Genomic DNA, 24878 nt, shown 5'->3' on the forward strand with positions numbered 1-24878 from the left:
TCAATTTGTCATGGCAATAAGTTTATTTATGCAACTGCTCTTATAATAAAGCATATAATGCTTCAAATGGCTACAGCATGTGATCAGAGCAGTTTGCTGTTTTGAGGTATTCAGAACAGGGTGTAAAGTAGTCATCGACAATCGGGAAATAAGAACTTCAAAAGACAACGAAATCCTTCAAAGTCTATCTGATATCTCCTCTTGATTGCTTATTTTGAATGGTTATCGTTTCTCTTTTTATTTGAGTCTTGATTACATTTATATCATTTTCAGTAACTGTCCATTGGCAAAATACATTTAAAAGGCAAATGCTTTTGCATGGTTGTGTTCGTGAAAAAAAACAAGAGAAAATTCACACTGTACTTCAGTAACCTGCTTTAAAAAGTACCTTTGACAATTAACCCTGTGTCAAGACAATGTAAGAACACCACCTTCGTCTGATACTTCTCAAAAGTAATATCAGGATCACAGAAATTAGAAAAACAACTGTTATAAATGAGTAGCAAAAAATCTAACTCAGATTGCATCTCCTGCATGCGTTTCCAGACAATGCTACTAATTAGGTCAAAGTGTGCATATTCTGAAAAGTGATTATGCCCTTCATAAGGCTACTAGTCTCTGCAGTGTGCTCTATTTTCTCCCCAGTATCACCTAATCTGCATGTTGTGAAAGAAAGAAGCTTGTACATTTTTCGGTTTTTACTGGATGTTCAACGAAGCTAGAAACTGCAGCCAATAGAAAAGCAAAACATAAAATTGGATATAAAATACATCAGCAGATAGATTGAAAGGAATATTGTACATCTAAATGTTCCTAATATTTATTTTGTTATCTGTTTAGCATCTTACATGGGTATGTATGACTCTCAATTGACGTGTCTGCTTGGATCACCATTTGTATCACTTTCTACCCATTTCTTAAATGATTATTTCTGAAAAGACTCCTCAAAGCTGAAGTGAGCTGGCGAAGCATACACTGAAGCTCCTGTCTGAAGCATTCATAACTTAGGAAAATAGCCAGGGATTTAAAAAAAAATATCAGAAACAAACCATGGATCTTTGCTCTCATCTAAAACATTGAGACACCTTCAGGGGATCTTTACCTCAGGTGCACTGCACTATACACGGGTTTGTTTCATCCGCTGTAACTGTACACACCATTTATTTTTCTGTTGTACTAGCCACTATTACTGTAGGTCTCTGCCGTTAAACAAAAAAGTGCATGAGTTTTTGAAGGTTATCCTTGTAAATTGACATGAATTAGGATACAGAATCAATTGGCCATTCCGTAATAGGGCAAACCTGAGGCCCTTTCTCTGCGAAGTCAGGGAAACATTAATTTCACATTCCCCTCTCTGCAAAAGGCAGGATGATGAATGGGGAACCAATTCCACTCTACTTCTCTTTAGGGAGTGAATTCTAATTACACTGCCACAAGTCGCAGGGGATTGTTGCCCAACTGTGCAACAACCTAATTACAAAGTGCTTTAATATATCAAAGACCTATTTATACAGTGATTTTAAATTCATCACTCTTCAAATGATTTGGTTCAAACACACTTATATCAGCAGGTGTTGCCATGGAAAAGCTAAATCAAACCAGACAAGAGAACATTATGTGGCATAATTCAAGCTGCTTGGAGAGAGCAAGGGACACAACAGGGGGATCTTACCCAACACAAAACGTCAGCTGGACATTAGTACATTAAGCTAAATGTACGCGTATTGACTGCATTTCGGTAAAACAATTCTCCTAGCCATTCTTCCATTTTATGGCACAACAGATGACACTTGTAGTTTGAGGCAACTTTGTTGTATCAAACTACGTCTCCCGCAACCAGGTTTCAAGCCACCAGTGTCTGTTTTAAATCCAGCTCTAAATTCAGCACAGAAATCCTGTGAAATTCTGATGACCAATCCGCTCTTTCCAAACTCCTATAACTTCAGCTTTTATTTTCACATTCATTTTCCAAGTCACCAGGCTTTGAATAATTAAACTTGATGAGGAAGATGGAAAAAAGTATAATAATAATAATAATAATAATAATAATAATAATAACAATAATATGCTGAACATCCGAGTCACTTATGAGAATTATTCATAAAAACAAATAAAAAAAAATATTCAGAAGATACCTCTCAAATGCATTCACTGTGAATGTAAAAGGTGAACTGTATATACCTGCATGGATATTACCAGTCTGAACCTAAAAATGATTTTTACTAGAACACTGTGATTATTGATCATTTGTTTTAAAAACGTTAGTGGTATATAAATAGAATGATATATTTTAATATAAAAATGACTTTTTGTAAAAGCACAGTAGGTCTAACAATAAGTGGTAGTGAATGTGTTAAAAGCCTGTTATCACAAGGCAGCAATAACGTACTCAAACTCCTCAAAGTCGACCTCGTTGTTCTCCATGGACTGGGAGGGGTTGGCGGGCGGGTTGTCGGGCGAGGGCCGCAGTCTGTTCTGCTGGTAGCGCAGCGAGCGTTGGCGGATGCTGTCTCGCCGGGAAAGGTACTGGATCATCCTCTGGGCGTAATATGCAGCTGGGGATAACCTGAAACACAGAGTGAATCAATCTCAAACACTGAAATACCAGATAGATGTACACACGCTGCCTTGGCTACTGGGCAAGGATGGATGGAGATGGATAGAAAGCTAGACAGACAGACAGCTAGCTAGCTATATTAGGGCTGTCAAGTGATTAAAAAAATTAATCACGATTAATTCTACAATTGAAAAAATTACTTGGTTAATCTCGGTTTTAGTTGCATATTAAATTGATACAATTACTACAGCCATCTAATTTAAATGTGTTATTACTGATGCTATTATTAACTGTAAATAACATTGTTATTTATTTAACCAGGAAATGTACTGTTGTTAATTGTGAAGAGAACATACACAAACTGTCATCATATATAAAAACTGCAAACTAACAAGAAAAATTGGTAGGCTTTACTTACTGCACGTGCAAAAAAAGTCTTCAGTTACAATACTTAGCTCGATTAATGGGCTTGCTGCAATCCTGAATTTCTGTTGAAACTGGTGGGTTTAATTTGTTGTTGTATTGTTATCTGTAGCAGAAGAGCTGCTAGTGTGTTTTGAGAAGTGAAGGTGTGTTCAGCACACAGCAGACTAGATGTACTCGTGTGTTATAACAGAACTCACTTTGACAAGTAAGCATCTTTCAGTCCAGTGAGCTGTCAGAACATTAAAAAAATATTCAGTGACTAACTTTCCATTTAAACAATAACTAATGCTGCTAAGTACTGTGGTGTTGGGTCAATGTGGGGGTAAGTTACTGAACTGTGAACCCACAGCTCTAACCAAATGAGCATCAGTGTCTTTCTGGTGGGAAATCAATGAAGATTTAAAAAGGTACAGTACAAATAAAGAAAGGTGGGTTTACCGTTAAACCAAAATCAAACCATTTCAGGATATCATGTCTTATAATGGGCACAGCAACGAGTTGTTCTTAATCTAAAACATGTGTAGAAGCAAGGCCAGTCTTGAACAGAGCTGGTGGTATAGATATCTTAAACATGATTCAAATTTCTCTTTCCATGGAGGCAACAGACAAAGCACAAGATACAAGTTCATCCCTGCCTTTTTATAAAGCTTTACTCCACAGAATTCAAAAAGAGGTTTTGGCTCTGCATTTGGGGTATTCAATGAGGAAATGTAGAAAACAAAGAAATACACTGCTGTGATGACTGACAATGTCTGCAGCTCTGCCTTGCCACAAGGCTCTTCCTAATAGCTGTGCGGTCTGTTAAATCCCAAATACCAGGTTCTGATCTGTCAGGACGCTGCCACATCCCATCTTCTCAGAGAACACAATTAAGCAAAAAAGAGCAATACTTCTGACAGCCCCAGCTGCCTTTCTGGAGAGCTCCAAGCAATTACTGCCAACATATGCACCTCGAGGGAGGGAGTGCAAACAAACCAGCCATTTAACCCCTTTCTAGCAACCCTGTTAATACAATACTAAAAAGAAAGCGCAGGGTTCTATAGTTAAGTGAGTGAGAGAATGTGTAACTATATCCCACGAGTCTGATACAGAAACCTGATGGAAAGCCAGAACAGATTCCAGGTAACTTCCTCCACCTGTCCTAAAGCCTTAGTCCTTAACTTTAGATTTTACAAACTTATTGATCTTACTTCAAGTATAACAGACCTCAATTAAAACGGTTTTCACAATGGCACACCCAAACAGTCATGCTTATAATTCACTGCTGTACATACTATGGGTGTAATGGTTTTGGCATGGGTTCCACCTACAGTATAGCAAGGTCAGTGGTTCTCTGGCTCTGTTTAAGGTGTGTCATCTTCTATTAGGCAGTTTTATTATCATTAGGATGATATATAATGGCTAGGGGGTTGAGTCTTAGGCGTCTAACTTTGATTCAAGTTGAAAAACAAGTTTACAGAATTTTTATTTGTTTAAAAAATAAAAGATAAAAAGGTGATGCATCACATCTCTGGTAGAACATGTGCTGAAGAATAGGGCACCAAGACCTACTGCATGATCGATTTGACATGATCATGGGAGACATCTATACCATAATAATTCTGTGTGTGTGTGTGTGTGTGTGTGTGTGTGTGTGTGTGTTCTTAAATCATCAATCAGCTATCCTTACTCCTACAAACACTGCCAGGCTACGAGACTACAGCACTTGAACACGAGAAGCTAAAATGGATACAAGCCAGCTGCAGAGGAATCAACACAGAGGGTCAGTCATCAGCACTTCAATGCAACTGGAAGCCATTGAAATTTGCCTGCTACGGGCCAGTGTTGATCAACTTTAAATCCATACAGTACATTACACTTTGCGGAGCACCTCCTTGGTTACAGTACTCATCACACTCAACAGTAGAAAAAGAAAAAAAAAGAATGAAGTGCTGCAATGCTGACTTAAACAGATGTAGGCCTGGCAGAGAGATTAGCAGTAATGTTGAGTATAAGGCTCCTTTCACAGACACTTGTGTATATCAGAGGAATACAATGTTTTCCTCCTATATTGTTAAAACATTCAGATACAGAAGCATGTTTGTAAGCTAAACTATTTTCATTTGCAACACTTTTGATCAGTTTCTACAGGATAAAATGCAAACAAACTCTTTTTTTTATGATTTTATACCAAGTGTTTCATTGACAGTTTCATGCTATCTACACAATCTGTTTTTCGAGATCCTCTATTTTCTCATAAACAACTTCTGGATATTAGTTTTAGTAATCTGTCAGCGTTATCTTTTGACATTTTTTATTTTACTATCATTATTTCTGGTAGACCTTAAAGTCTGATTAGATTGTATCACCTCTTGGTTTTATTTATCCAATGTAAATCGGTAAAACAGTTAAATATTAACAGTAGGTTCTGTGTACACAGGGAATCGAGTCCTATAGAAAGACTATTGTAATTTTTAGATCCCCAATACTACAAGATAAGTTTTAAAATCAAACAGCAATTCAAGTGGAAAAATCTGTGATAATCTCTGTAAAGATTGCAGAAGATTTGGCTACATAATTAAGTTGTATTCCTTGGAGTCAGAATGCATCAGCTCCCAGATGTCACTGTGTTCCACATCTGCTGAATGTAGGAGTGGGTTAACTGCAAAGTCTTAAATGACATATCAGAACACAAAAGCTTAGTTATTTTTCTATAAAACTAACAGAGCAGCCACACATACAGAACACCTCTGTACTTTCTGAAGGACACAAGATCAGGACCCATACTGCTACCATAATGCAGCAATTAACTTCAAGGTGGGAGAATTTACCGTCTGCGGACATTGGTATTTTGCAATCATTACCAACATGTCTCTCTTGCAGCACAATTTTACAGAAAATTATGGACTGGGATGAATTTAATGATTTGTACAAGAACGCACAGTACAACTGTCTCTACAATGTTGAGATGACAGGGCCCCAAAGCAAGGGAAAAAACACCCCAATTAAAAGTTAATCGTATTGAATGTTGTACCTGCATTGTATAATAAATAAGGCCCTGTCCACACTATGCCTTTAAAACATATATTCTGCCTGTAAACCAGTTTAAAGTGCTAAAGTGCTGTTTGTCAGACATGTGGACGCTGTAAAACTGAACTACATTTTTTGTGCATCCTCCAATTCCCAAAATGTTTTCTGATATGTTTTGGTGCGCAGACATTACAAATAGTATTCAGAACAGGCGTTTCAAGGAGTTGAGAACGACTATCAATACTGCTGTACAATTTCTGAGGCTTGTTGTAAAATGGTGGATCATGGAGTGAGGTGATCAGGTGCCGAAATTAAGGTACATTAACACCTGGAGCGATGAAATCAGTCAGGGAGAACTGAAGAGTTAAAAACGAAATGCACACTATGATAAAATGTACCTTGTGTTTAAGAAACAAAGCCATAACATTCATGCTAAGCAGTGTTGTGTCTTCTGTCGGCACGGGCTCCATATTTGTTGGGTTGTAAACATCAAATACAGTGCATGGTGGGATAATGTCACATTAAGTCCCTCAGTCCACTGCACTGCTAGGAACTGCAACCAGACTACTTTAATGGTGTATGTACGCATTAAGCCCGACTCAACATGAAATAGTAATTTAGTGTAGACGCTTTGAGCTGGATTAACTAAAGTGCTTTCGAGTACAGTTCTTGAGACCTGTTCACACTACATAACCAAAGTAGGGAACTATGTTTCGTTACAGAGTTCTCTACTCAACAACTAACAATTTTATCTTGGCATGGTTATGGGTTTGTGGCTACGATCCAGGTAAGAAAACATCTTGACTGTCACACTAGAAGCACCAAACAAACCAGACAGTCATGGTCAATTCAGAACTGTACTGCTTTTCTACAGTAGCTAAGGCCTTGGTCTACTCTTCCAGTATCCCTTTTGTTTAAAAACACCAACACACTCATAAAACCAGTGCATGCAGGCTGACTGCTTTGCTCATCCATGCATCAAGAGAAACTGGAACTGAAGCTGTGATCATAAGACTTTCTAAAATCCCATCATAGGCTTAAAAAAAAAAAAAAAAAAAAAAATAGTATGTACTTCGTTCAAGATCAATACTCACCTAGCGGGGTCAGGATAAATGGGGTGATCACGAGATCCCGACATGTCATATCGAGAGAGGGAAATAAGAGAGGACTCCAACAGCCTCCTAGAAAAGGGAGCCAAAATGTTATTTTATAAGACGTCTCTAAAATACAGTATATATGTTCAACAGCCCGTGAAATTTTTTATATATCAGGCTTTTTCACTGACTAAAACAACTGGGTCATTCCAGCTCAAAATAGACCAAAACAGGATGGCGTTTCTTCCATTTGTGGTTGATGACGTATTAACCACATGTGATGGAGAAAGGGCAAACAACCTGCATGCATTATCAAATGAGCCAGCCGACGTGCCAAGATGTTGTTTAGAACATATGTTGACATCTTATATAGGATTAAGAAACCGGCAACAACGCATACACTGGAATGTACTACTTGTATTAAACAACTGACAGTATTTCAGCTTGTAATGGGACACACACTCAAAATGAGTATATGAGTGACATTTTTCAATTAGTAAAATCATGTTTTCACGCATATACAGTACGGTATGTGCACATGCACTACCTTTCATCCCTTTTTAAACATCATCCACTCTATTAAACTCTGGGTTGATCAGCTGAAGGCCCTGTAGCTGCTCCCATTCACGCCTATCCTGTTAACTCAACCATTGCTGTCTGTGCCTAATTGGCAGAACTCTGACTCGCGGAATAGTGAAACTTCAGCAGCCCATCCTCACCAATGTACAAACCCAATTCCCTCAACTGGTTTTGAGTAACTCATATGCCTAGTGTTTGAATTACCACAAGAAACAGAATATGGCAACCAGTATTAAAACAGAAAAACAAACACCAACATTTCTTGTACTTTATGCAAGCCAAATATGTTTTAAGCAGCATTTTACATTGTATACGCATTGTAGGCTACACATTTTTTACATTAATGGTTTCCCCATAAATTACATCCCATTCAGTTGCAGTAAGGGTTAAAGATAGAGCACTGCAGTCATAACCACAGGGAACATGCGCTTACAAACAAATCTGTAGAAACTCTGAAGACATTTCAGCTTGAATAAAATCCATCAAGGGGTAAGCTCTTCAAGCTACTTTCTAAAATGGAGACAGAAATCTGTTTCATAAACCTCTAAACACAGCATCTCAAAACATGCATAGTTTCACCAAAACCACTTTATGTTATCATAACCTACTTTCAAACTAGGGCTGTCTGTTAAGCCTCAAAATAGCAATCGATTAATTGGGCACACAAAATATAATCGTTTGAGTAAATATTGATGATTGTACCACCCAAACACATTTCGCTCCATTATGACAGGTTTGAAGTGTCTTCAGGTGCTTTACTTCCTATTACAGCAACTGATTTTGGAAAAAAAAAAGAACGGTGATAATATTTTTTAAATGTACTTATTTTACCTAGCAAGATTATGTTTATGTTCAAATTCCATATTTAATTATAAAGCAGTGTTACGCAGGCCCCAGTTAAGCATGCAGTCTACATCTATCACAACTGACAGGGCTGCATAGGATCAGAGGATGATTCAAAATCAAAGGCACAGCCACAATAAACGTCTTGTTTAAATTTAAATTGTAAAATTGTTGAGATACTTGTGTTGGAATATTGTTTCAAAATTGTAAAATGCAACAAAAATATATTAAAAGGGTTAATGCATGGCCGAAGGTTTCTCAGTGAAAACGGCAAGTTTCTCAGTATCTAACAAAGCTTAGAATGAATTGCCTACAGCATGTACTGTATTTATGCACTGGAGAAGTCGATCTTTAAAAAGAGGTAGTTGCTTGAATTTACATTTTCAGTAAAATCTATTGAGAAAAAAAAATAAAACAGAATCCCTTAAGTTACTTTAAAAACTCTTCAAGGTCAACCAAAATTTTTTAAAAACTTTCCAGGCAGCCCATAATAAAGCACTGTCAAGATCAGCATAACCAAAATATCTTGTCAGCCTAGTGGCAATTGAAGCTGATAGACCTCCAATATTAAATCTGCTACAGGTAATAAAATACAGCAAGCACCATCCAAGCACCCGTATGCTAGTCACAGACCGCAAGCTTTCCCAGAGGAACAATTCGCTACACTGTACCTTTGGCGAGGCTATTACTAAAAATGTAACAGTCGATCAATATAAGCTGCCTCTCCTCTAAGGTTATAATAATGAGAAATGAAACGTCAACAGGTAAAGTTGGGTGAGCGATTGCTAAACTTAAAATGCGTGCTGTTGTTAAAGGGAAATTTTAAAGATAAAATTGGTTGTAAACCCAACTGTTACACTACATTTTCCCACTGCGTTATAAAAATATTTATTTATTCCCTTATAAAAGTTTTTACCATAGTACAGGCATTGCATAGTGTAATAAAGCATAGTGAAAGCATGGTAAAGAATATGTAAGCATTGTAAAGAGCGGTGAGGTATGGTAAAGCATATCAAGCATGGCAAACCAGAGAATACTATGGTAAATTCATAGTACAGTGCAGAGGAAATGGATGATAAAACTGCAAAAATACTGTGGGTTTTTACACCAAATCGCTTTTGCAAGGAAGTTACTGGTTCGTGTAGGTGCTCACACTGGAGCAGACAACAGCAGAAGCTGCGGTAACTAAAAGGGCACAGTTTCAGTTTGTAGCATGGGTTTCCAGCTCTGACATTAAACCTCTGTTAGCGTCCCAAATGTGAATGGACTTGGAAGGACAATGGACATCATCACTTCAAGAGACGTACGTAAAGTCAGTCAAGTTTAATCAGCAATTATGTAATGGTGTTCATGCTAAAGTACAAGTCATCAATATAACCTTTGCACTCTGTGAAAATGGGTAAGAGGCAAAACTATTTCATTACCAACTTCTATAGTTAAAGTAAATATATTAAACAGCCCAATAAACCTTTTTACATACTGTACTCCTACGAGTACAGTCTAGTGATGCATATTTTGAAAAATCTCCAACAGAAGACGTCGCTGCCCGAATACACAAGCAGCAACGAGAAGCTTTTAAAATTTCAGCATTTCTAATAAACAGTACCAGCTTGGACAGAACAGAAATGCTGATCAGACCACGTATTTTTAGACATGCCAAGCAATACAACAGTTCACAAATCGTGAGAAAAGCTGAAATCACGGAAACGAGAAACCGCACATAGCTTTAATATTTTGTGTGATAACAGACGGCCACAAATTGGCTCTGTATTCGAAATTGAGGTTGTAAATGCAGATATATATATATATATATATATATATATATATATATATATATATATATATATATATATATATATATATATATATATATAGATAGATAGATAGATAGATAGATAGATAGATAGATATATATATATATATATATATATATATACACACACACACACACACACACACACATCACTTTTAAAAGCAAAGTCACAGTCACTAACTTCATAAAATTCCAAGGTTTCTGGGCTTCAACATGAATCAGTTTTTTTTTTCCTGCTCAAGAGCCATTTTTTTTTTTTTTATAATTTTTTTACAAAACATCTTTTTGTCATTAAAATACCTCATTAAAATTCCATCAAGGACATTGGTTCGGCTATTAAACTGCAAAGTAAGCAACATGTAGCAATACGAATGGTGTAGGGTCTGTGCAAGACCCCATTAAATGAGCCAACTCTTACTTAATTTCCACACTGTGTCACACTTAGACACAGAGCAGTAGAAACCGTTCTTTTAGTTGGAGGCACATCTGTGTAATAAAGATACTTTTAAATAAGTTTAGGAATGTTTCTCAATTCTTATTTATATAAAACATTCAACAATGCTTTTAACACAGGTAGTTGGTGGCGTATGCATGTGTCCACAGTAGGTAAAGAGATCAAAAGATTGCTTCATTGCTGCCCCCCCAACATTTGGATAGATTTTAGCTGCTGTATTAAACACATTTTGGCAGTGAAGAAAGAAAGCAAAAAGCAGACAAAGCTTGGTCAAGTACTGCAAGAAGAAATAAAACATGCACTGTGGGCTATTTCTTTATTTATTAAATCAAATGTCCCTTGAATTAATTGTATGGTTTTTTGCTGCAACAATGGTGTTGATTTTTAGCACTGTGAAGCAGTTTCCAGAGTAAGGATGTCACCTCATTCCATTGTAGGACTTTCAAACCCGTAGTACCCCAGGTATACTGCAATACCACCGGACAAACAATTGCTCTTGTGGTTATGGACATGAAAGGTTATACTACACGGCGCTGTAGCTCTATGCTGCTGAAGTGACAAAGTTGAACGGTAAAATTGATTTTTTTAACTGGTCTCGCCAAATCCCTTTGCAATTACAGCACAACGAATGATTTTAAGATTACCCAGATCAGACCACGTTAATTAAAAGTAAATTTGTGAAATAATTCACAGAGAGCAGATAACATTTAATTTAAACTCATCCCCGTCTTTTCACATGCTGTATCACAAGAATAATTGATTCAGCAAACATTTGGAACATTCAAAAGTTAATAAAAACGGAAGCTCTAGAGACGTCAACACACTGGCAGATCTGAGTGAAGTGGATTAATGGTACCGTACAGGGGCTGGTGTGCAACAATCTCATACAGAATGTTTAGGGGGCAGCTTTTCAAAACTTGTAACCCGGATAACAGTGATCCAGATTTTGTAATCAAGATTTTTCTGGATTGTTTTGATCAGTTTTTTCAGAAAATGTCACTGCTGGATTACATTTATCCAGATTACAAATAATTACAGTTACAAAATTATTATTATTATATTTTTAAACTAATTTTTCATCACAAAATATAGGATTACAAAATACAGATCACTGGTATCCAAATTACAAGTTTTCCGGCCCCTGGAGTTTAAAAAATGTTGGAAAATGTTGGCTGCAAGCTGCATTTGCATATTCAGTGTTAAATCAGGACAATGTTAAATAGATCATTTTTTATGCCTTCTGTAGTCAAAGGCTGTTTACTATGGAACTGTAGCTTTATTAGAGCTCTAAAACTAGGCAGTTTCTTACCTGTTCTAAAGCCTTTAACTGTGTAAACAGTCATACACATTTCCAATGAAAACGCCAACTCGATTTGGTATGAATAAAGGTAATCTTTATATTGTGTTGTTTTCCATCCATGTGGATACCGCTTGTTTGATAAGACCCACACAGATTCGTTCTATGCATGCAACTGATTAACAAAAGCTATTCAAAGACAGGTGCAAAGATGTGTTGAAAGTCTGTCTGATCAGAAGTGATTCATATCAAGCTTGATCTGTGCACCCCAGCTAAACACTGATGAATACCAGATAATCACTGCTTGTTCCCCAGCCCTTTCAAAACACAAAAACCCAAGATTAGCATGTAACGGAACACAATGGGAGAAAAGTTATTTCATCGTGGTGGAATCATAAAATGTGTCTTTCAACAAGCATTCTTTTTCAAATGGCATGGTGTTATGACAGCAGCACTGCAAAGGGATACACTAAAAGCGTGGAAAAAAACACTAATAAAAAGTTATTAGTAAAAGAAAGAACACATTTTCTTTTTTTTATTCTGGTGGTTTATTGTAATGTCAATTACTAAATGGCACTCCATTTCACAAATAAAACCTGCATAACGATAGCTGGCAGTGGTTCTGTTGCCAGTTTATATCATACTTTTCCTTCACTATTAGGGTCAACAGAGCTCAAAAATAAAATACAGGAGGTCTGATTTGTACAGCTGTCACATGAATAAGCCACAAATGCAATGCATTACTCCATGAAAAATATGTATGATATGCTGCAAATACATGGCTGTCTACACTAGTTTTCACAGCATAAAAAAAAAAAACATAAAAATGACTGTTCTTTCAATTCCCTTGGATTATAATGAAAGATCCTTTAGACAGCGCACTGGCCACAGACTGCCAACTTCAAACAGACCATTCTGTATAACAATCCTGTCTGCAAACAGAGCCTTGTTGTATCCCCATGCATTGCTGTGCCTGCATGCCTTGGCAAAAGAGGAATGCACAGCTAGCCTGTGAATAGTACGTTTACTGTGGCTGTGACTATATTGAAGCAACCCCACAGAAAATGATTCGGCTGTATAGCATGTGTGCATGTAGGTCTGTATCTTTACATTCGTGGTTCTTATGACCTATTTTAATGCCCTTCATAATTGGTATATAAATAATTTCAGGCCTGAGAAAAGAAAAGGGAGGGATCTTACTCAAGAGGAAATAATACTTAGTTTATATAGTTTAATTAATGAATCACGGGCAGTTCAGATCTACAGCATTGGTAATGTCTACTGGTCAGTTTTATGAATGGTAAAGCACAGAGATACCAACTTTGTAAGATAAAAATCCCTAGCACCTATGTCAAAGTGTGGGGCGTTATAAAAGTTACTACATACATAAAAAAAAAACAAAAAAAAACACATTGGTTAATCCTTGCACCATATAGCCACTCAAAGGGACAATTTAGACTACAGTAGGCAGGCTGGTAGGGTTAGGATGCTCCAAGAGGCTGACACTCACCTCTTTTTGCCATTCAATCTGTGGTTCCCAAGTGGGCCTACATGACCTGCAGCGGCAATTGGCAAGTTGTGTTCTATTAGAAAGTTTGTAAAATGTGTCTCTGCTTTAATTACATAATTTTCATTATCTTCTGAAAAAAGAAAGAAATCCAAGGACCTAGTCTCTTTTTGCGGTTTCTGCATTTCTTTGATGTTTAATGTTTTTTATATGGCCATCAATATCATTTATTCCATCATCTCACGCTAAATCACACCTGAAGTATTCACAAGGTGTGATTTTCCTAAATCTTACTTGATTAAACAATGTATACTTCTTTGTACATTCTTCTTTGAACTTCTGGCTGTTGAATTGTTCTTTTTAATTGGTTCTGCTGCCATTTCCAACCACAGTTTTATTGAAATGTCTCAACACAAACTATAAGCTAATGCCTGCTGTTAAGCAACCCCACTGCCTTTGATTTCAAAGCATGACCTGTCAGCAAACAGAGGTACCCAATCGCAATACACTTTTCAGATGAGGGCACACCCTAAAAGCCATGGGAAAACCCTTGCAAATTCTTCTCACAAAGAGCAGCAAGAGTGCCGTACATACAGCGGCTTAATATAACTGCATACAAAGACACGAACCATAGTTTTAAAGCCTTTGCCCATAATACCGTAGCAACTACATGAAAGCAGCAGTTGCTATGGCCAAAATATAGCAGGTGGCATCTCTGAAAGCACAGGAAAGATGCACCTAGGCCCTTGAAGACCCCATTACAAACATGTATTTCTGAAGTTATTTTAATGACTCATTTTTGTCGATATCGTTGCAAGGTGACCTGGTCGGTCTAGTAAATGTTTTTCACACATATTTGGTAGCAGAACCAAAGGACTTTGTATTTTCAGACCTGTAACACAGCTCACTACTGCCTTTGAAAACGGTATCTAACCGCAAGCTTAAAAAGCTGGGAAAACACACATAAATATCACCCTTAAAAGATGTACTGTACTACATACAAATGAAGAAAACAAACAGTGCTTGAAGGTGAGACTGAAATACATTTTAAAACTTAGAACCTCAACAGCTCTGATGTGTTTTTGTAATGCTAGGCTACAGTAACAGTGCACCATTAGTACAAAATCGACAGTTTTAATACCTTATACACCAGCAAGCAGTGACCTAATGAATATAGAAAAAGCTGCCCTTTTGACATTTTTGAAATGGAGAGAAGATTAAGGCTGTCAGACAGACTCCTTATTCCTAAAAAAAAAAAAAAAAAAAGAAAAAAAAAGAAAAAGGAAAAACAATCTTTCTATTTTAATGATCAGAATCCACATATTACCATCACAGCTGGGATTCTACCATGTGCACCCCACTACAGCAATATCAAACAATCAGGTGGAGCTCACACAATATTAAGGAAAAAATAAAGATAATGCAAGCGCTGAAGCAATGGTGGAATTGTTTTCTCTCATTTCTTAGAACAATACTGCCCTCTGATGATAAGTACTGTATGCAGTACAGCACCTCCAAGTAGAAAATCAAAAGGTGACTAGCAGTCACACTGACATTTTTCGAATTATTCTACTACACTATCCAGTCAAATGGATAAGTAAAAGGTTGTTAACCATTCAACAATCGCTATATATAAAAGTTCCTTTACAATATCTGAATAAAGTCATTTGCAAACTCTGCAGGGTCATTAAAAAAAACTTTACACTATTTAAAAATCCACAAAGCAATTCCAGACACCTTTCATTTACATGTATCCAGTACACATTTACAGTCTCCGCGTTTATATATCACTCACTGTCTCCCTTAGAAACTAACAAGATTGTGCTACTAGTCCAAGAAACAGTACCTTTTGAAACTTACTAGCCCTTATGTAAAGTGTCTAAGTTGGAATCAACAGCAACAGTTGGGGTCCCTAAAAATAGGCTTAGACTTTAATTTTCCTAAAAAATAAACACTGTTTATAAATTTAGATTACATTTTGTTTTTAACAAAGCACCTTCGTAAACGCTCATAGAGATCGACCAGTCACCTGTTTGCACCTCGTTACTGAGCGACTACTGTACTGTGTGCTGAGAAACTGACACTGACAGCACCAGACGAGATTGAGAGGAAAAAGATTCTCTCATCTGTGTCAACCTTGCCGACCATGAAACTCCACCTGAAACCGACAGCGATGACACAACTTGTGAATGCTTATTCACCACTGCTACAACCTGTTAGAAAATTGACTTTCCTGCATTTTTTTTTTAACACAAGCCTAAATGTGAGAGTATATGTGTACATTAGCTAAGTACTCACCCAGAGGACTGCTGACATACAGACATAAACGAGTCCTCATCAGATTTAATTTGCCTCGGGTGAGCAGGTGTTTCTAACCCTGCCTTTTAATCAACTAAATTGTCATGCAATACCAGCTGTTAAACTTGACCTGCGTATACTAAAAGCATTCTCCCTGCCACACTTACCCTTTGCTCGAGCATACTTACAGGCCAGATTACTTAAATTATTACAACGGTTAATGGAAAGAGATTCAATGAAAAGGTCAAAACCAAACTGCTCAATCAATTCATGACTGTTGATTAAACCGACCATGTGTATGAACTGTAAAAATTGGGAATGGAGGAGACCAATGTTGAAGACGCATGCAAAACAGTCACTTGTTCTATGCAATACCTGGATATCGTTTCAGGTAGTTTTATTCTTAAAGGACATCTTTACTGTACATAAACACTGAGCTACACTGAATGTTTTATAAAAGTGTACAGTAGTGTACCACTTTCTAAAAAAATAAATGTAACTCTGCACCTCACTTCCACATCCTGGAACATGCAACAATTGTAGGTCTGATTTCCCATAGTGCAATGACCTTGGTACACCACAAGAGGTCAAAAAACAATAGACACAAAATAAAGTAATTAAAAACCTGGCAATGCAGAACACAAGTCAAAAATCTATTTAGAACATGGCTCTGCTGTAAACCTCAAGAACTGATAAGCTTTGCTTTTTTAAACATGCCCAGACATTGATTAGAAGTTATGTTCCATGATAAGACATGTATAACATGTTCAACATAAGATTTACATGCTCAAGTCATCTCTGGGATTACTTTAAAAGTTTTAAAAAAAAAAGTTATTTTTGCAATGATGAATAAGTAATAATGTGTTGTGTAGCTCCTCACAGCTCTGTGGTTACCATTTGCGGTATTTTAACAGCAATGCTTTTGTATTAAAAAATGAATGCAAGTGCAAAAAATCTGAGCTGTACTTTACAAATGGCCTAATTCACATTTTATAAACATGCTCTGAACAGACTGTACAAAAGGTCACACTTCATACCAGCAATTTACTACTACTTCCCTTCCAGTAGATCTGTTAAAAGATAAACCCTGTAAATGAGACATGTATTCCTTACCTCCTAAGAGAATCTTCATCCGAATTCTCTTCAGGCATTTCTTGGTTTAAGGCCTCTTGTGATACATTCCCGGTTCGGCTCGAAGTTGATTGCCCGTAAACTCTTTCCCACTGTCCAATTTCCTGGCTGTACACCAGTCCTACTGTCTGCTCGGCTTGTGGATTGGAAGAGCCTTGCCTGGGGTAGCTGCTCTCATTGCTGGGGGCCCCATTGCTCGGATCTGGCCCCCCAGCATTGACTCTCCTCTCAGGAGTCTGGGGTTGGCTCGCCCCTTGTCCTAAACCCTCAAAGGGTGGATTTGGAGGTTGCCATGAAGTGCTTTCCTCATTGGCCGAAGAGGCAGCTTGGCCAGTCCTCTCCCACCGCTGGGTGTCGTGGTTAAAGGTCAGTAAGTTATGGCAAGCCCTGCACCTGTTCAGATGCCCCCGGGACAAGTTGGAGTTGTTTTCGCTGCTGTGGGGAGGCTGGTATTGGGAGGGCCCTGGTCTGTCAGGGTCAATGTTGTTGTTGAGCAGCTCCTGTGTTTGCTGAGACTGGCTGGGCTCCCCCTGGCTCATTCCCTGGTCAATGTCCTGCATGCGGTCGTACTCCATGAAGTAGCGGCTCAGGTTGCATTGGAGGACATTGCGGATAGAAGCCTGGCTGCTCTGGGTCCCCTCTCCTCCCAGAGTGGGGTGGCTTCCTCCAGCCCCAGCTGAACCACTGTTGCTGGTGCTTGGCCCAGGGAACCCTCTCCCTTCTGTGGCTGAGGTGTAGACAGGAGCTTGGGAACTCCCTTCCTGATGCCTCAGCACGGAGAGCAAGCTGACAGAGGAAGCGCTAGTCCTCGGCGGGGGCATGCCGCCGCCGCCGCTGCCACCACCGCCACCACCACTGCCACTGCCCCCTACAGAACTCACAGATTCTGTCCGGATGTTCAACATGCTCCCAGTCCAGTCTGTGCCAGCCAGTCGCCCCGAAGCGTCTCTGTTCAGTTGCTGGTGACCCATGGGTTGGTTAGATGCCAGCCCTAAGAGTCCCCTGCGTCCAGGCCCGGAGGAGAGGTTTCGGAGGGAGTTGCCGGCCGTGCTGCCGTGCACAGTGATGAAGGCGGAGGGTCGCTCACTCGCCCGCTGCTCGTGCTGGCCTGCGGGCCGCTCAGGAGGGAGGCGAGGCTCGGTCCGGGCCGAGGAGAAGGTGGAGGCTGTGGAGAGGTCGGAGGAAGCTGAAGGGACAGTGTCCTCGCTCTGTAGTGGGGAGGAAGAGGACGGACGGACCACAGAGCAGCGGCTGCAGAAGCAGACCATTCCCAAGTGCTGGACGCAGCCCTGGTAGGCAGGCCGGTCCCTGACGGAAGTGTAACGGCTGCCCTCTCCGGAGGGCAGGCTTGGGGGTACGCTGCTGTCCTCGCTTTGGCTCTGCTCTCCTGCCTGCGTCCCTGAGGTCCGCGATGACAGCATGTGGAGGAAGTTGTGGAGAAGGGGGGTCCGACGCACAGGCTGGGACTGTAGGAACGAGCGCTGCCTGAAGTGGGGCATCTCAACACTGTCCATAGGGATCTCCGAGTCATCATCATTCTGACAACAATAAGTCTCATGTCAATAGGAATCAAACATTTTGATAATACCCCATTTTAATAGGACACTTATCTACCTGATTTGTTGCTAGATTCACAACAGTTCAAGTACACTTTATAGATGTAAAAATATGCACTTCCTTTCATGTAGTACAGCTATACTAACAATACTGTGATGAACTGAAGAATACTCAATAACTGGGGATGTTTACCTGTTGATTTGAAGGATTCACAATCGCTGTCAGAAGATTGTGGCCCAATGGATCAAACCTCACCAGCCTGAAATCGCAATTAAATAAAACATAAAAACAATCTGGTTTTCTTGTAATAAAACAAATGAGCCGTGAGCATAAACTGGCTAACTATCACACGGGCCTAGGTTATTGTTAATAAAGTGGTCTGGGTCATTGAACACTTAACACACTGCAAACATTTAGCTTTATAGCTACTGTATGTCATCTAGATGAAATCCTTTGTTTAACATGTGGTCTGCAATAACACTGTCACTAAACATTACTAGATACTGTTTTGTAGATGCTGCACAGTAAGCCAGGCTAAAATGTCTGTTGTTATCCAAGATATAGTACCTACTGCACACTTGAGCTTAGTTAAGCTTATCTTCAGCAGGCGACTTCAAGCATCAAACCCCAGCATTTAGCAAATCAACATGTTTCAACATATTTAAAAATAGATTTAAAAAACATATTTTGTAGAAATTGGACAACTTCAATTTTGTTCTACAAACAAAAACCACGCTGTCAGAAATGTAAAAAAATTTACATTAAGCCACAGTTGATTTGAATGTATGGCTACTGATTTTCCATTCTTGGGAATAGCAAATTCTGTTTTTTCTACTTTTTATCAACAAATAATTAAACATGACATTTGAACATAAATATAAATAAATGTTTAGAATTAATATTACCACAATTTTTTTTTTTTTATTAAAGTCAAGGTTTTCAATCAGACTCTTGTTGCTGTAATAGTAAGTAAAGCACCTGAAGACACTTCAAACCTGCCAATGTTTATAAACATCACTTGACTCACTGCTGGCATTAAAATAAGCAGGAAAACCTATGAATTATATTACAACAGTTCAGATAACCAATGTCCAGCGCTGTTAGAAAAATATTTACAGTCTTCCACTAACACTGTAGTTCGGTCTACAAATTAAGGTGTTATGTTTAATAACATTCAGCAATGTCATGGGAGTAATCCTATTTACAGTACTTCAAAATAAGCTTAGCAATAAAATATGAAAAACTGATTAAAAAAAAAAAAGAATGTTGACTGACTCATTGCTGTAAACAGGTTCACTGCTGTGTATTACTGATTGTAATTTAAAAAGCGCCCCTTTTAATGTAGACGCATAATGAATCCTCCCAATTGTTCTTTGCTAATTCTGCCTTGTTTTTTGCAAGATTTAACAAGTGGTGCCTCTCCAGACAGACCGAAACAAACGGTGTGTGGTGTAGTATCTAAATCCACACAGTAAAGCGATCAACTTCCTTTCAGGAATGCACAGCGACAAAAAACAGCTTTGAGCTTGTTTCTTCATTGTCAGATAATACAATTTAATTAAGAATCGACCATGATTTAACATTGCTAATTATATCTTTATTAAAAGGCAGGTAGCATGGAAGGAAATAAACTAAACAGTAATTAAAACAGGCAATTAATTTGGCTTATTTACTTCAGGAAAGCCCCGCCTTGAGCGCAGTACCATAGTTTGTCGGCATAGAAGAACGCAGTGCTTTACCATTTTTTGCTGCCGTCTTATTTGCTTTCTTGTTCTCTATGTGTTTATAACTGGCAATGTGATCTTTAATGGTATCGACTCATACATGATCAATTGAATGACAAAATCTAAATAGTATCCCGCCATCCTCACGTAGATAATCATACTGTTTTTTTTTTAGCTCCGAAACATTGCTTTTTTTTTTTTTTTTTCTTTGTTGGTGCAGCTACCATGTTGGGTTTCAGCAGAGACATGTGAGTGAAGTAAGATGATGAATTGACTCCAACTTGGCTGGTTGTACTGCAAAGAAACGAAACAAAGAAGAAAACAAAACCGCAGGAGAAAAACTAAATCCATTCCCAAAATGCCTAATTCCACGATTCAGTCCGGGACTGTGGAAAATCAGTAGCACTACAAAACCAATTTGTCAAACAGCATTACAATCCGATTCAGATGAAAGAGATCAGTTCCTTATTGATTTATGAGTAATGTACTCTGTCTGAGCAGTTAATCCCTGTGTCAGCAGGGGCAGATACTTACACTTTTGGCAAAATTACATCACATGCATAACCAATCTCTTCAAGAAACTTTTAAAGCATGTTCTAATTTCAGGACTGCATTTTGTAAAATAAGCATTCCAAAACTTTAAAAGCTAAATGCTATAACGTTGTACATTATAAATGTTTCATTTTTATCAAAATAAATGTCACATGTGAAGCCTTTTCCTGGTCCCCTTTTTATTGGAGGGCTGCACTGAAACAACCCCTTAACAGGAGTCCCATTCTACACTTATCTGCCAGCCCTCTCTAGTAGTTCCTGACCTGACTCGCTCCATTTCACTGGCAGTTTTCACCACTGCAAAAGGTTCTCGCCGGCTCCAGTCCCAAAAATGAATCTCGTTGTTTGTGGCAATGAGCAGGAGCTGTGCTGTGGGATGAAAGGCCAGGGATGCTATTGCCACATTGCTCTCTGTGAACCAGCTCTCGCTACCACCCTGGGACAAGGGAACAGGGGAGAGATAAAACAGCAACAAAAAGAAGCATTAATAAAACCAACTGTTAAAGGCATCTAGGATGTGTCCTTCCTCTTCTGCTTTCCAGACAGAAATTAATGTTAAGTTTAACAACACATACTGTACAGCTCTTTAGCAAGCCAAAAATTCAAGTTCTAGATTGAAACTTGGCAGCTGTTAGACTGAGCCTAAAGAAAAAGCTACACCACAATCAGAACAGTTCTTAAACTGAAACAATATGGAAAGGCCTACTGAACTTCTAACAAGTCTTTGCAGCTACCGCCTTCTGCACAACGAACTGATAAATAGCATAAAAATGTAGCTCACGATTGCTTTTTAATAAAAATTGAATACCCACATCATCATGATGACAACAAATTGCCCATTTTGACCATTGGAAAACACGCAAGCAATTTACAGATCCAATTGGAAACACTGCTCAACATAAAATAAAAGGAGGATACTCACGTGTAAATCCCAAATGCGGACTTCTCCATCCAGGCACCCAGACGCCACAAGCCCCGATATGATGGGGTGAAAGGTCACACACCAGGGGGTGCGACGGTGCCCCACCAGCGAGTGAATGCATTTCCCTGTCTTCACCTCAGTGATGTAGATATTATGATTCACATGGGTGGAAGCCATTAACGTCCTAAAGACATAAGTCATGGTTCAGTAAATTCAAATTGGCACCTACAACTCCTACCGAGGCCCGTGGTGTACATTTGAATAGTAATGAATGCCCGTTTCGTATCTCTTGGTTTAGTCACTAAACTGGATTTGCAAATCTACTACAGAAAATGCTCCAGATAGCACCGCTTACCTGTCCGGGCTGAAAGCCAAGAGAAAGGTTGAACGAGGGCTGTCTGGCAACTCCACTTTCTGTTATAAACAAAATAGAAAACTCAATCAATCAGAGTATGCACCCAGACAAGATTAAACACAAAAAAAGCATGAGCCGTGACTAGGTACACAGAATTTTTTTAATGAACAACATTAAAATACATGTCCTATAATACCACGAGTCCTTCCAGAGTTCATTTCATTTGTCCATCACCCCAATGGGCACACAGCAATGAGGTAAAATTTAAGTTTCCTGTGTGACTTCCAGGAGTCACTTTTTCTGGCTTAGCGGCTGAGGGATGGATAATAGTGAAATTCTAAGGAGAAATTGTGACACAACAGCCAGTGTATGCTGAATAAAAACACACAAACCTGTTCTAATTCCATCGTGCATTGTTGGTGGTTGTGTTTGTTTTTATTTTACGTTTGACAGCCAAATAGAAACACAAAGCATCTGTGACAGTGGGAACATAATTGTAGCTTGCAGCCTTCCAGTTGTTCAATTCCAATTCCTTTTTAAAATCAATTCCCAATTCCAATTCCTTTGGTAATTTGAATTGATATATTTCAGAGAAAAAATTGTTGCAATTGTTCAACTGTTTTCATTTGAAGCCAATTTAATTGACTAACAATGACTTCAATTTAAGTAATTTGTTTCCACTATGAGAAATAAAAACAGAACACTGCTAATTGCAATTATGATTAATTAAAAGAAAATGGGAATTGATTTTAAAAAAGGTATTGGAATTGAAAAACAGGAATTGACTCCAACACTGGCCGCTTCAAAACAGATATCCTCAGCACTACACCTACCTGCATACCTGCCTGCTGAACAGTGCAAACCGTACTTTAAAACTACTGGATTTCAGTCTTACTCCTCCCCCTTCTCCTCTTACCTGACTCTCCCATTTCATCCATCGGGTTTTATCTTCCACGAGTTGCTGCAGCAGGCGCTGAGAGCCATAGCCTTGGGCACCACGCTCTCGCCCCGACAGGATCTGCACAGAGTTCTTCTGATGGATGACCTTCATAGCTAACCGAGGAACCCCACGCCAGCCTTAGCCTGGGCTACGGATCAGGTGGTCTGGGCAGCTAAACACAGGCCATGCAGAGTGGCTCATATGAAGCTTGAGAGAAATGAAACATGGAAGAAATCAATCCTCATTTCCCCCCCCCCCACAAGAAAGCTGTAGGCTGTGGCTCTAATCTGTCAAAGAACAGAACACTGCCAAGATATCAGTTCATCAACAGCCTAAATTTAAATTAATCATTCTGTATTTTGCAGTCAATTTGGTAGGTTTATGGATTGTATTTGTACTGTAGTATCCCTAAAAACACAAATCAAATCACTGAAAATTACGATCTTCATAATAGTAGAGGAAGCAGTCATAATCTATTTCCATATCCATGCTGTTAGCAAATTGTTCCACACAAATGCTGGAAGTCTGTTGAAATGGCAGAGCCAACGACAATATTGGGTGTGCATGTTTACAGACACAAACATTTTTTCTGGACACTGAACACAATTCTTTTTTAGGTCAAGCACTACTATAGTACATCCCTGCTTCTTTCCAAGAGTGTCCAAAATGGTGTTGCGTTTCAGCAAAACATCATCTGCTGATATAAAATAAAACAAAAAAAAACTGCCAAGGACATCGGTATGACACCAACTCTTGGTTAGTGGGCAATTTAGGGCATTATTGGCAGCAGGGAGCCAGCCAGAATGTGAACCATATGGTTGGAAACCTAGCCGTGACAAAATAACAACGAAAAGGCTGTGACTGGTATTGAGGTCGAACAGGAAAACAAACACTGAGAAGACGCCGCTCAAGTGATTGCGTGGATCACACATTTATTTTTCATTTGGAGGTGATTGATTGATGGACCAGGTCCTAATGCCCTGTGACTCGGGTGTAGAAATGGAGCCACGGACTGTGATATATTTATAAAGTTTTCCATTTCTACCTCTCATTGCATTGAGCATCTTTTTGCACTAGAAAAATTATACGTGTAGTTGCTACGAGTAATATGCTACAATGGGGACTTGACTTTTTGAAACTTTATTACGTCACATGATGTCCCGGGATTAAACAATTTTAGCAGGCTGGTGCTAAAATTTTAACAAGGATAGTGTGATCAGAGATTTTAAAAAAATTATTTATTCCCATCACCTCTACACCATGCCAAGGTGTCTGCAAAATGATCATGCCCTTCTGCCTTTGCCAAGATTTAAGCCTGTGTCCTACTGGCACAAAAACAAATCCTTAATGCCACTCACTGTATTGTACCTACTGTATTGTGCAGGATAAGCAGTAAAACAAAGGGAGTTTTGGTATAATAATCTATTCAGATTTAACATTATATAACGTTCCAGAAACGTTACTCTTTAACCATTATTAGACAATATTGCAACACGGTCAACTAAAATATAAGCTTATCAGTGTACTGTAAGCAACATTTAGTCAATGAGCAATACATTAGACAGTTTAAAGGACAATATTTTAAAAAAGAGATCAAGATGTCATGTCCTTCTAATAAATAACAAACCTGACTACTGTTAAAAGCAGTATGGAAATTATAATGTTAGTTTTGCATAGAAAACTATTATGCAATGTGGGCTAAGCTAAACTCACCTGGATACCACTGATCGGCAGATAAAAAAAAAATACAAGAATCTTTGGTATAAAAGGGGCCCTGTTTCATAACACCATGTGAGAGAAACATTTCTGGAGGGCAATTT

General features: G+C 38.6%; 1 protein-coding gene across 4 annotated transcripts in view; it reads right to left on the reverse strand.

Annotated features, from left to right (window-relative positions):
• LOC121294603 (activating molecule in BECN1-regulated autophagy protein 1-like) overlaps positions 1-24878 on the reverse strand; it is a 73960-nt gene that overhangs the window by 46857 nt on the left and 2225 nt on the right. For 3 of the 4 annotated variants that reach the window (XM_041218485.1, XM_041218487.1, XM_041218484.1), the window contains exons 2-9: positions 23035-23265; positions 22119-22177; positions 21764-21947; positions 21105-21277; positions 18758-18824; positions 16991-18546; positions 7087-7173; positions 2390-2566 (exon numbers count right to left, since the gene is read on the reverse strand). In XM_041218485.1, the coding sequence (XP_041074419.1) occupies positions 2390-2566; positions 7087-7173; positions 16991-18546; positions 18758-18824; positions 21105-21277; positions 21764-21947; positions 22119-22177; positions 23035-23169 (2438 nt within the window). In that variant the 5' untranslated portion in view covers positions 23170-23265. The remainder of the gene's footprint in view (positions 1-2389; positions 2567-7086; positions 7174-16990; positions 18547-18757; positions 18825-21104; positions 21278-21763; positions 21948-22118; positions 22178-23034; positions 23266-24878) is intronic. The other variant, XM_041218486.1, reaches the window with a different exon arrangement.

Source organism: Polyodon spathula, chromosome 19, assembly GCF_017654505.1.
Source record: "Polyodon spathula isolate WHYD16114869_AA chromosome 19, ASM1765450v1, whole genome shotgun sequence".
Lineage (NCBI taxonomy): Eukaryota > Metazoa > Chordata > Actinopteri > Acipenseriformes > Polyodontidae > Polyodon > Polyodon spathula.